Below are 14,198 nucleotides of genomic sequence, written 5' to 3' on the forward strand. Positions count from 1 at the left end.
TTAGTATGTTCAACACAGGGAGACAACCATTCTCCCCTATTTACACAGCAAATTTAATGTTTACAATGGGTCACACAGTACATAGCAGGAAGCTGAACTGGCAAGAGAAGTTGCTATGAAAGGGAAGGTTTGAGTTTTGTCTAGTAGACAGTTTTAAACTGTAAGAAATTTTCAAATCAGCTGAAGGTATCTGGATGTTTTTGATTTTAGAAATTATATCCATCCTTCTGCCTTGGTTATCACTAGCCCTTCAAAGCTATGTCAAACAGTGAGTCTAATACAGAATCCCCTATTTCCTCCAAAGCAGTACCGAGGCCATCTTCTACCATATTAGCAGACAGTTTCTCCCTTTGGTAAAGATCCACACTGTGCTCTTTGCACCAATCTGGTCTGTTTCTGCTATTAACAGTAGTTCTTTTCCACTGCCAATGTTCTGCCAACAATATTTTTTCAATCTTCCAAAAGTTACTTTCACTTTTCTGTATGCTGAAACTATTCTTCTACTGATAATTTATTTTTTGGATTTCTTTGCATGTTTTCTGCAACCATTTCACTTCACCTCCTTCGCACTTCCTACTGATTTCATTTCTAAGTGACATGTATTGCTGCATAGATCAAAAGGAAAATTCACTTGGGAAAATTGAAAAATTACAGGGAGACAGAATGTAATTCACAACTACTATTCTTTACCGGTATTTGTCTGACAAACTTCTGTGATAAACCTTTTGGGAGACATATACTTCTTCTACACTGGAATACCTATTGAGATATTTATTATTCCAGAATCTACAGCCACAGAGAACTTCTAATTCATGGCATCACTCCCAGGTAATTTAACATTCTACTTCCCTGTACACTGAGTCTTCCTAATGATTTTCCTTATATTCGGTCTACTCCTATACATTGTAAATTATGGTCTGAGTCTTTATCTGCTGTTGGATACACTATACAATCCAATATCTGATTTTGGAATCATCTGATCACCATTGTGTACTCTAGCTATTATCTTCTTGTGTTTCCTGGCATTTTCAAGAATACCACCACCTCTTGCAATTTTTAAACACTGTATTTTCTATAATTTATTTTATAACTCAAGTAGTCTTCCTCATCTCTCATACCTATGACTGAGTCCACATTCTTCCATAACTCTGTCTTCTATTTTTTTCAGCTATTATAGCACTGCAACCTCCCATTATTTTTAGATTTTCATTTCTCTTTACATACTGACAAGGAGAGGCTGTGACAGGATCACGGACTTACTTCAAACTTTGTACACTTTTAATAGTCCATTATGACAACATAATGTAGTAAGGCATGTTACTTGGGCAATTTCAGGAAAATCACAAAAGAAGTGTTAAGCATGAATGATGTACCAGCACATTGCAGCCCCGAGCACAAGCTGGCAGTGGTCGTGGGGTTAGAGGTGTGTCTCGCACCAGTAAATGGATTGGCCGCATTAACATTTTGGTCCGGAAACTGGCATCACCTGTCTATATTGTATACAAGAATGCCCACAAAGACAGATGAACAGCTGATGTGGAGCTCTGTGCTCAAGTGGAATATGATCGCATATTCATAGCTATAAAATACATGTACATGTCCTCATTTTGATCCCTCAGTTATCTATATGCACTAAACACATTAGCGAGTATATGAAAATGGCTGACTACTATTAAAGGGAAAAATAGGGTGCTAATTACATTTCAATTGCACTTCAGAACTTTTGCCTGAGAGAAAGAAAGTGGGTGATCCCATTGTAGAAACAGACTCAAAATTAAACGGTAGTCAACAGTTGTTGTAACAATGTGCACTGTGCATCAAACATTGAGAAATGTATTAAGACTTTTCCCACAAAACGTAATACAAGCCCATACCATATGCTACTGGCACGATTGTGGATTACTTTAAATACATTTATATAGATACTTTAAATATAATTATTACTCGATGCCCATAAATTACTTTAGTGTTGTACAACTGTTTAAACCAAGTAAAGAAAACATTCAAATTTCATAAACACTTCTCTTTTAGTAATTGGTGTATGACAATAAACTTTCTTATTTTTCGAGGTGTCTTTATCACTGTCAAAGGTAGTTCACCAACATCTTCATCTCAGGGAAGTTAAAACTATTAAAATTTAGTCAGTCTAAAAGTGAAATCTAGAGTACAACCACATCAAATGTTTATCACATCTTTTTTTAGTGTGTAATGGTAACATAATTAATGTTATAAATCACTGAAAAGGATGGCCTGTATGATTCAGCCAAGTATTCAATATTGCTTTGATAGCTCTTGTTGTTTTCTTTTACCACAGGAGTAGTGTTAGTGTAAAGCATAATAGCCACAGGACCAATACAAAGATAAAAATGTTAAGAAGAAAGTGTAGTGTGCAAGCAACTTTCTTTTTCACTTACAATGTTGAAGGATTTGTGAAGGATGAAACCACTTAATAGCTTCCTTTATACCAACTGAGTGTGTGCCTACAATATCAATTTGAGATCTAGGTATATGACCAGCATACTTATTAACTCCGTCACTGAGTTCAGCTTCAATGTTGTTTGACATCATGTGAAAAAACAATTAAGAGCACCTATTATGCCTACTTTCTTTCCCACTTTTAATATGGGGTCATATTTTGACATAATTTGGCTGCAGCTAAGTTAGTTTTCAGAATACAAAAAAGCCCATTGGAATCATGAACCTAGAAACACCTCTATTCCCCTGTTTAAGAGTTTAGGTATTCTACCTTTACCATGTATTTACATTATGAAGACTATGGTAACGTGATCAGCAAAGAATAGCTGACTAAACAGTGACAATCACCACAATCACCACCACAGCAATACTGTTGTGATCTTCAGTCCAAAGGCCGGTTTTCTGCAGCTCTCCACGTTACCCTATCCCATGCAGGCCTCTTTGTCTCCAAATAACTGCTGCAACCTAAATGATTACGAACCTGTTTTAGTAAATTCCAGCAGCAAATATCATCATCATCATCATCATCATCATCATCATCAGTGTTCTACCAAGAGGCAGGTTTTCACATGGTAGTTCTCCAGGCTGTCCGGTCTTCTGCCATCCTCTTCAGGTCTGCATAATTTCCTCTTCCCTTTATGTCGTTTATCATCTTGTATCTCCTTCTTCCTCTCAGTCTTCTCCCACAAACCAATCCTTCAAAAGCATCTGCTAGCAAGCACTCCCTTCTCAATGAATGTCCCAACCAGTTCTTTTTCCTTTCTCTTACAACCTTCATCAGACATCTTCTCTCACCAACTCTTTCCAGTGCTCTTTCATTACTCACTTTTCCATCCCGCTTATTCTCTCCATTCTCCTCCACATCCACAGCAAATATAAAACAATAAAAACAAAACAAAAATTCGAAGAAAGCAAGTGAATTGAAAGCAGGCAAAGCCGGGTGGGTGTGGTTATGTGATGTCAATTTCTGGTCCAAAATGTCAGCACAGCCAGGCGTTTTGCTGGCACGAACCATGCCCTGCTGGTTAGCGTTCGAGCTTCATAATAGGTGGATCGCAGGATCAAGTCCCGCTCATCCTTTTTTTTTAATTTATGCTTTTTTTTCAACACTAGCTACATTACTTCTTACACATTGCATCTGAAAGATAATATGATGAAAAGACACACCTATCTATATTAACTTCTTTTTTTCAATTTCCAATGTGATTATGCAGTTCACTAATTTTTATTATTGCAACAAATATTTAAGCGACTTTTATTTCCACAAGCAAGTTAAAAACTTGATCAAGCACTTTCGCACATGTTCATATTTGACTGACAAAGAACGAGAAACTACTACATGTGAAGATGATATTAAAATACATTCAATTGTATAGTGCCAGTTTTTGGCATCAATATTTGCAAAGATTTTGTGTTAAGCCAGTTTCATATACAAATCTAATGTGGTGCCACAGCTTGTGGCTTTCTGTAGTGGCATTGTGAGCTACCGTTCACACGGGACGCCACAAATTCTACATAGTTGCACAGCTTGTAACCAGACATCACAGTTTACAATGCACCAGTACATCAGTGATGCTTCAAACTTCTCTTGCAATTTTCTGGAAATTGCCCGTGTAGTATGCCTTACCACTTGCACACTATGTTGTGTTAAGTTTGAAGTATATCCGTGATCCGAACATTATGGTCTCTCCTTGTGAGTTACATATTCAGTCAATTATATACTCTCATTATCTTTAACTTAAACACAAAATCACACAGGAGGCATTCAATCATAATATGAATATTGTGCACATTTTTTTCACTGTCGTTTTGGCTACTAACAACAACAATCCACTTGGACTGTTGTTATTAGCAGCCAGACAGCAGTGATAATGATGTGCACAGTACCTCTCTACCTTGTCACCTTCACCCTGTGACTTAAGCATTTATATCTTACCTATTAGTCCAGTCAAGGAAGACAAAAGAGATCGACTGGGGGGAAAAGAATTGTATAGTCACAATTTTATGTACAGTGGTAGGAATGACTGCCATGACAAACTAAAAATCCTTTTTATGTTTTTCTTGAATAACTCTAAAATCATGGATACTAACGAAAATGTTTCTCGTTACAAAATTCAACTACATACAATTTCCTACAAAAAAGTCCTATTTTTCTTTACAAGTAATAGTTCGCATGTTGCAGAGGATGGAAAAATTTATGTAGATTCTGTCCCTTTGCGTTATCTACATCACATCTAAATCTATGCTCCACAAACAATCGTGAGGTGGATGGCAGAGTGTACGTCCCATTGTAACAGTTATTAGGGTTTCTTCCTGTTCCATTCACATATGGAGTGCAGGAAAAATTATTATTTATTTGAATGCCTCTGTGTGTGCAGTAATTATTCTAATCTTATCCTCACAATCCCTATGTAAGCGATACGTAGTGGGTTATTACAAATTCTCAGAATTAACATTTAAAGTTTGTTCTTGAAACTTTCAGGTGATATTTTACGTCTATCATCAAGAGTCTTCCAGTTCAGTTTCTTCAGTATCTCTGCGACACTCTCCATGGATTAAACAAATCTGTGACCATTCATGCTGCCTTTCTCTGTACTAATTCAATATCCCCTGTTAGTCGTATCTGGTATGGGTCCCACACACTTGAGCAATATTACAGAACCGTTCACACAGGTGATTTGTAAGCAATCTCCTTTATAGACTGACTGCACTTCCCCAGTATTCTACCAATAAACCAAACTCTATCGCCTGAACCCACAACTGAACCTATGTGATCATTCCACTTCATATCTCTACAAAGTATTATACCCAAGCATTTGTATGAGTTGGCTGACTCCAACAGTGACTCATTGGTATTATAGTCATAGCATACTACATTTTTTCGTTTTAAGAATTGCAAAATTTTACATTTCTGAACATTTAGAGCAAGTTGCCAATGTCCACATCACACTGAAATCTTATCAATATCTGACTGAATATTTATGCAGTTTCTTTCAAATAGCATTTCATTGTAAATAACTGCATCATCTGCAAAAGGCCTGATTTTACTATTAATATTGTCTGCAAGGTCATTAATACACAATATGAACAGCAAAGGTCCCAACACATTTCCCTGGTTCACACCAAAGTGGTGTGCTATGGACGAATAGTATAATTTTCTGAAACACCCTGTAGTTGCATCTTCTGATGCTGCGAGATAGAGAGAGTGCAGAATCACACGCTCAATCTTCATTTGGCAGACCTGTGAAGGACTGAAGTGCATGACAACAATCCAGCCACCTAACTTCCTTCGCACTTTTAGCCTTAACCTCCACCCCATCCATTCTGTTACCACCCCCAGAACACAATTTATCCCTTAACATTGCTCTACTGCACTTCGACATCGTACACACATTTAATATTTGTTTACAATCCACTTCATTTAAAGATAAGCATTTATTTTATACTGTTAAAACATTTTTTAAAATCTGATTTGTCAATCCCCTGCTCCCCTGCAATGTGGAAACTATTAGTACTAGAGGAAATGTGAATAGGACCTTTTTTGTAGCAAATTTAATGTAGTATAGTTTTGTAATGGAAAAACATTTTCACTAGAAGCCACAATTTTTTACTTAGCCAAGAAAAACATAAAAATGTTACTTTTAAAGGCTCTTCATCCCCACGCCCACTGCAAAAGTCAGGATTTTTAGTATGTTACTCATGGGTGTCCCTCATACCACTGTACAAAAAGTTCCAACTACATGAATGTTTTCCCCAATTTTCCTTCATTGACTGGACTATACAGATGATGGATTTGGCTTGGTTCCAGTTTTGATGATGATAAAATAGTGTCCTTTGAGCTGTCAATGGTAACTCACTCTTCACCTTAAGTTCTTACTCATAGTAAATTCTACTCCTATTATAATTTATCCAATTTTTTGTGTATTACCCTATACTCATCTGTTCAGATATTTTAAAATCTTATTTGTGTTTGCTTCACTGACCCCTACTACATCTAGTTTTGGCTGTTCACAATTCTTTTCAGATTTTCTAGTTTTTCTACATCCTTCAGACTTAGGACATTCCACAATCCAACTCTAAAAAAGTTACCCTTTTCATTGGGTTTTCAGTCTTCTTTCTCAGGGCCACCTATCCCATGGCAATCCCAGTGCAAATATCCAAACGAGGGACTAATCCAATGGAGAGATCATCACTGAGGTCACATTTCCTGTGGGTAAACTCATGTCTTTTATGCAGTAGTTTCATCAGTTGTTTTCTGCATCCCTGTCACTGATCAATGTCAATTCGTCCACCTCTCATGGAAAATCTCCCTCTCCAATGCCAGTTTTGGTACATCCTTCACATAAATCATATTCAAGAGAAGTATGATCATGTCTGAATTTGGCCAGCCATTTGAAAATGATGGGAGCAGACTCTTATAAGCTTATCCACTAGAACAAAATAGGCACACTATGACTCCTTTAAAAAAATATATGAAGAAAACTGCTCAAAACATCAAATTCACACTTCAGTTACATTATTTCACATGAACCAACAAACATAACGTCATTGATATCAGTGCCATTTCTGTTTCAGGCAAAGCCATTTTCTCCTTGGCCTCATACATGATGAAGATTTACACACAACATTCTTTAACAAGCAGCTGAATTCCACACACCTGCCCAGAAACAAACATATCTTGCACTCTGAGATGAGACCACCTTGTCATGGTAAGAATTCTGTTAGAACTGTGATAGACTATATCTTACCTACAAGTGTTCAAAAGAAACATATCTCACAATGATTAGTGCAAAGTATAAAACTCACACAACCCAATTGTTCTCAAACACAATGTTCAGTTAATCTTAGGGTTCAAGCAATTATCCTCATTCTGTAGTATACTAAACGTATCACTATGACACAATTGGGCAGCAATGGGGTGATGCATTATCTTTCTAAATGTAAAGACCTTCAGCAGGGTGCCGATCAGAATACATGTTTGTACATTATCTGCCAACAGATTCATATCTCCATTTCTTATAGGCTACAACAGAAGCTGCACTGTGGATGCCATTTTGTCCTATATAAGCGTTCTCAATAAGACACCTCATCGGACTGAACAGTATAATGACTGATTGTACACGACAGGCAAGTGGGAAACATTACTCCATGTGATTGTAAAAGCATCTATATGAGATGTGATCAAAAAGTAAGGGGAATTTTTGTTTTTCTTAAAGAATGTCTGCTCCAATGTAATCCCCCTCAGATATAACACACTTGTGCCAACATTTCTTCCAATCTTGGAAGCACTTCTGGAGCTCACTTTTCATTATGGAGTTCAGCTCATGCTGTGATACTGTGTCTATCTCCTGAATTGTGGCAAAATGATGTCCTTTATGGTTCTCTTCAGCCTTGGGAATAAAAAGAAGTTGCAGGGGACCATGTCCAGCAAATACAGAGGCTGAGACAACGTAACAGTTTTGTTTTTTGCCAAAAAGTCACGAACAAGCATTGAGGTGTACGCATGATCATTTGTCGTGATGCAATTTTCATGAATAGTTTGCCACAATTCTGGTTGTTTTCTTCATATCGCTTCACACAAATGGTGCATAACTTCCAGGTAGTATTCCTTATCGACTGTGTGACCATAAGACATGAACTCATGATGCACTATCCCATTGCAACAGAAGAAAACAGTGAGAAGAACCTCCTTCCAATATTATCAAACTGTTTGATTTCCCCCCCCCCCCCCCTCCCTTCCCTTGGCTCTTCAGGCAGTTCCATTGGGACAATGGGACAATTGGGCCTTGTTTTCAACGTCATATTTTATCACCTGTTATAACCTCCTTTAAAAGTTCTAGAGCATTGTCAACTTCATTTAGCAATTTCTGAATGATACCTATGCAACATCATGTTTGGTCAAAATTCAACAGTTCCAATACAAGCTTTGCTGCTACATGTTTCATGCCCAAAACATCTGAAAAAATTGCTTGGCATCAGTCACAGGATATGCCAACGTCACCAACAACCTACATGATGTTTCAGTGATTTCCCAAAACCATTTTCTTTACTTCTTCCACAATGTCATCTGTAATGACCATACTAAGGCGTCCAGGACGGTTGTCGTCTTCAACACCTTCTCGACCCTCTCTGAAATGTTAGTGCTCGTGTACTCATCTTACTCATAGCAGATTTTCCATAAGCTACAGTCAACATTTTGAATGTAATGCTGCACTTTATTTCATTTTCCAAGGAAAATTTAATGTGAATTCTTTGATCCATCTGTTTTGAAAGTAAAAATTCGCTGAGTACTAAGAAACCTGTATAACCTTTTCGGCTGTCAGCAATAAACTAAATATTCTAAATGGTTAAAAATACAAATATATATCAGGAACATGTGTACCAAAAACATTTTAAAAATTCGAAATCAAATCTATGAGCCCATGAAATTAAGCCATTCCTATTACTTTTTGATCACACATTGTATATGGCTCAATATACAACATGTATTATGACTCATTAGCCCCAAAAACATTTAAGTATGTAATGTAGATCCTGTAGCTATGACAACTGCTGTTGCCAGTGGCATGCAATTATGAACTAGTGCAGGATGTCTTAAGCAGCTCACATGTTGTTATCACCCAGAATGGAATTCTTGAGTGATTACATAATATTCATGTCTCACAACACAATCTTCTATACTTCACTGCTTTATAAAAACAGGCATTTAATCAAGCAACCTGTATTCAAACAACCACATAACAGTAATTTCTGACAGTGAAAAATTGGCAGTAGGTAACCAATATAGAGGGGATGAGGATTTTTTTTTTTTCCATGTGGAAAACTTATTAAGTCTCAGTGGGGGAGAAGGTGCAACACTAGACAACACTAGCAAACATTATTATTGCAAATATGACAGTTATACACGTCACTTCTATCTACATATATACTCTGCAAAAGACTGCACAATACATGGTCATGATTATTGATTTTGTATCTTATTTCATTCACATATTGAGTGAGGTAAAAATGACTGTCTGATTGCCTCTATATGCATCCTAATCTCTTTTTACCTTAATAGTGTGGTTTTGGATGTTTAACTAAGCTGTTAATTCCATTTTTATGCACAACAATTTGAAGACCGACCCAGTCATTTTCTCCTGCGCTGATGGATGAGATAGTTGGTAAGATCTTAATAAATTGAGTGCTGGATCCTAGTGTTGCTTAAATTTCAACTGCCATCCTGGTTCATTATATTTTCAGACATTTTTATTTGACAGACTATTTCTTCATGCTGACCCATGAACTTGACATTTGCACCACTGGTTTCATATTTCCTCTCACAACTGTAATAGAGACAGTGCTCAGTGACTGCTGATTTGTTTGGTTGTTCTAATAGTCTGTCCCCAAATAAGGAATGCCATATTTGCATGGAATAAGGTACAGTTCAACTTTTGGACCCACATTGTCTTTAACATTACAAAGAAACTTTATATTTTTGTTGATGGGACAAAATATGTAATGTGATCAAAAGTATCCGGACATCAGGCTGAAAATTACTTCTGGTGCCTTCCATCGGTAATGCTGGAATTCAATATGGTGTTGGCTCACCCTTAGCCTTGATGACAGCTTCCACTCTCGCAGGCATACATTCAATCAGGTCCTGGAATGTTTCTTGGGGAATGGCACCCCATTCTTCACAGAATGCTGCACTGAGGAGAGGTATCGATGTCAGTCGGCGAGGCTTGGCACGAAGTCGGTTTTCCCAAACATCCCAAAGGTGTTCTATAGGATTCGGGTCAGGACTCTGTGCAGGCCAGTCCATTACAGGGATGTTATTGTCGTGTAACCACTCTACCACAGGCCATGCATTATGAACAGGTGCTCGATCATGTTAAAAGATGCAATTGCCATTCTCGAATTGTTCTTCAACAGTGGGAAGCAAGAAGGTGCTTAAGGGGAGCCAGAACGATCCATCTCCTCCATGTTAATTTTAGCAAATAGAAGGAACATTTTTTCTAAAACAACTAAACATATTGCTCTGAAATTTGGACTACACGTTCAGTGAATATTTCTCTACAAAGTAATAATGCCATGTTAAGAAATATTTATTGGTTTTTGTTTTACAATTTTTTTAAACAGATGCTTATTTTCTTTCTCTAAAATTTTGCACTTTTCCTTCTATAACTCTTGAATTATACAATATGTTTTTTACAATTTGTTATAAAAATGAAGGAAAAGAAGTAAACAATATTGTGTATACATTTCATTGCTATACTGTTAGCAGTTTTTGAGAAAATGTTCCTCAAAGGTGAAAAATCGAGACATCAGCCACATTCAGGCACTGAAATAGCATCATGGTCACTAATTGTTCTCTCATTGGTGATGTTCTTAAAAAGATTGGGACTGTTTGTAGCCAGTTAATCTACGAGGGTCATTTGGAAAGCAAAGAACTTTTTTTTTCTACAGAAATTTTTATCTGATATAATTAAACGAAGCTGTATTTTATATACAACTTTTATACCCAGGCTACTTTTCCATACACATTCAATGTTCAAATTTAGGCATTAGTCATATTGTTTTATCAGCTTTTTTATGCCTTCTACATATGCAGTTGCCACCAAGGTGTTGAACTACTGATTAACAGCTTCTTTAAGTTCATCTCTTCTGTAGTGCTGATCACTCAAAAAAATCTTTTGATTTGGGGAATAAGTGATAATCACTTGGGGACTAAGTCTAGACTGTATGAAGATATTGAAATATTTCCCACTGAAACTGCTGAAGCAAGTCCTGTGTCAATACTGCTGCAGGTGATTGTGTGTGAGGAAGAATGACTCCACTGAATAGCATTCCACACCACTTCGTTTTAATTGTGTGGCAAAGTCGCTGAAGCATCTGACAGTAGGCCGCTGCATTTATGGGCCAACCTACTATGCATGTTGCCGATGAGCAGGACTCCCTTATGATCCCAAAATATCTTAGCCATAATCTTTCTGGTGCTCAACATTTGTTTTGCTCTTTTCAGTTTCATTGGGGATTGCGAATAAAGCCATTCCATTGACTGGCACTCAGTTTCTGATGCAAAATGTGATATCCAAGTCTTATCAACTGTGAACTGTGATTCAAAAATTCATCACCATCCTTTTCATAGTGACAGAGAAATTTCAATGTAGCTGCCATTCATTTCGTTTTGTGTTCGTCTGACAAAATCCAAGGAACTCTCCTGGCACAAAGTTGTTTATAGTCCACAACTGCACTAAAAATCTTGTACAACACAATTCTTGGAATGTTTGGAGAGATCATCTTGGATTTTCGTTTCAATCCTTGCTCTGAATCCAACGGTCACCAGTAAGGGCTGGTTTGAGCGATCTTCGTCATGAACGTTCTTCCACCTATTATTAAATATAATATACCACATCTGAACTGACACTTCATTCATCAAATTACTGTAAAACTCAGTTATCTGTCTGTAAATTTCAATGGGATGGACTCCTTGCGCATTTAAAAAGCGGATATCACTGTGCACCTCAGACCTGGTGAGCTGTCAATTCTCTCACATTTTAAGGTTGCATAGCTAAGCAGTAAGCAACTGCATTGGAGAACAGCTGCCCCAAAACTGAAGCAGACTAGTACCAAGGTCAGCGGTCGGTCAGCAGTGGTGGTGTCAAAACAAAACATTCTTTACTCTCCGAATGACCCTTGTATATTATCTCTTTCATGTGTCGACTGTTGAACTATGACAATATTACAAAAAAGACAGATTGCTACTCACCATATAGAGAATCTGTTGAGTTGCAGACATGCACAAGAAAAAGACTGCTATACATTTGAATTTCTTCTAAACTATTAAACAGATACACATTCACACAGGCACTACCCACACACAGATGACCACTGGCCACTGAGGCTGTTCATGTGTGTGCGTGAGTTGTGCTTGTGTGAATGTTCATGTGTTTCCTACTTTTGAAGAAGACCTTTTGGCTGAAAGCTTAAATGTATAGTAGTCTTTTTGTTGTGTCTGTCTGCGACTCAATGTCTCTATATGGGGAGTAGCAATCTATCCTTCTCATACTGTTATTGTTATTCCAGTCCGGATTTTCTATTGCTGAATAGTTGAACTAGTTCTCCAATCAACTTTTAGACACTGTATTCAGTATTACTTCAGAGGACTGTCCTTGCTGCTATTAGCATATGTGTAGTTCTCCAAGTTGCTGCTGGGCATGTTGAAAACACAACCTACTGTTGCCATATGTGTTGGAATTACGAATAATGGTAGTCAGGAAGAACCATGGAATGCAAATTTCTGTGACTATAATTAATCATTTACTTACAGCAGTACACTACTGTGATTGTAGACACAAATTGGCAGCACAAATAAAAGCACCTCTCCTACAAGGTAGATGGTTGTTTGACACACTGCAGGCTACTCATACTGCGTGTGCTCACTTACCATCTAATCTGACTGTAATGATACTGTGAATTAAAAGGTGATTTCAAATGGTGTCTTCGACTTCATTTTAAATACCAATGACAACTTCCTGAGTTGAAGGACACATTTCGAATCCACTATTTACCAACGCAACATGGTCATGGCCAATTGGTCAGTGTCAAAGTAAAAAGACCTAAGGAGTTAATTAAGCCTGACTAATGTGGATAAGCAACTGACTGCTCACTCATTCCAAGACTATGTCCCCTGAAAACACCAAGAACAGCCAACCTCAAAACATCTTTAGGTTCTATGACCAGCAACCTAGGTTTGCAATGACGAGAGTGGAACCTGGCACATTTGTGCCTTGCATATATATGGTTAAATCTATTAACAATGGGCCCTACAACATGTATCAAGGCAGCTAACTCTAAAGAACTGCAGTTTTATTAAGGTTAAGCTACTCAATCTAGGTCCTTGATACAGTTATCCATTAAAATAGCGTTACTGCAACACTTTTTGAGATAAAGACTCAATTCCAAATCGTCAGGTCACAGTGGAAAATGCTGCGATTTCAAATCTTGCTCATACTGTGTTGTAACTGTCACTGGGGTGGCCCTTACGTGGCCTGGTGACACTAAATTCAATTACTATACCAAACTGTTTACTTCTCTGGCATTACTAATACTATCTCTTCATCATGTCATCTATTTCTAATTCAAACATTCACCAGTGTATATTGCCATGCATAGCGTACCGTTAAACCACCCTTTGTTATTTGTGTACGCTATGTTAATAATAGCACTTATGACAAAATTTATTCACAAATCCTAATAGTTGAAAATCTTTACAACACCAATAAATTATACTGATTGATGGCTGTGAGACAATGTGCAAAGATTTGCTTTAAGACTTACTCATCATCATCTTCTTCATTCTGAGTTGAAGTGTCACCTTTTCTTCTTTTACACTGTCGTGTTTCTACATCATTTTCAACCGGTTTTAAAGGAAGAGCGTTTGGATCACGCTTAAGCATGAACTCACTGAGATCAGTATTCATCCATCCTGTTTATTTTTGTGCATTGTGAGATACAATAAGATGGCAGAATTAAAACAAAATTTTGTCCAACAATATGATTGAAATACATTTTTGGATAATGTTAATTAATAACTCTTGGTCACTAAATTATTTCAACTAGATGTGAACTGGCAGTACTGTATACAGAATATAACATTACACGCAGGAAACAGATATGTCAATGAATTACATGAATCCCCACCAACATGATGTAGTTTTAATGATAGAATCTTTAAACAA

The 14,198-nt window shown here is 37.2% G+C and overlaps 1 protein-coding gene across 6 annotated transcripts in view; it reads right to left on the minus strand.

The window, feature by feature from the left end:
• Positions 1-14,198, minus strand: part of LOC124545044 (uncharacterized protein CG4449) — a 151,186-nt gene that overhangs the window by 100,754 nt on the left and 36,234 nt on the right. For all 6 annotated transcript variants that reach the window (XM_047123831.1, XM_047123829.1, XM_047123830.1 and 3 more), the window contains exon 3: positions 13,798-13,945. In XM_047123831.1, coding sequence (XP_046979787.1) covers positions 13,798-13,945 — 148 coding nt within the window. The remainder of the gene's footprint in view (positions 1-13,797; positions 13,946-14,198) is intronic.

The sequence above is a fragment of the Schistocerca americana genome, chromosome 8 (genome assembly GCF_021461395.2).
Source record: "Schistocerca americana isolate TAMUIC-IGC-003095 chromosome 8, iqSchAmer2.1, whole genome shotgun sequence".
Classification (NCBI taxonomy): domain Eukaryota; kingdom Metazoa; phylum Arthropoda; class Insecta; order Orthoptera; family Acrididae; genus Schistocerca; species Schistocerca americana.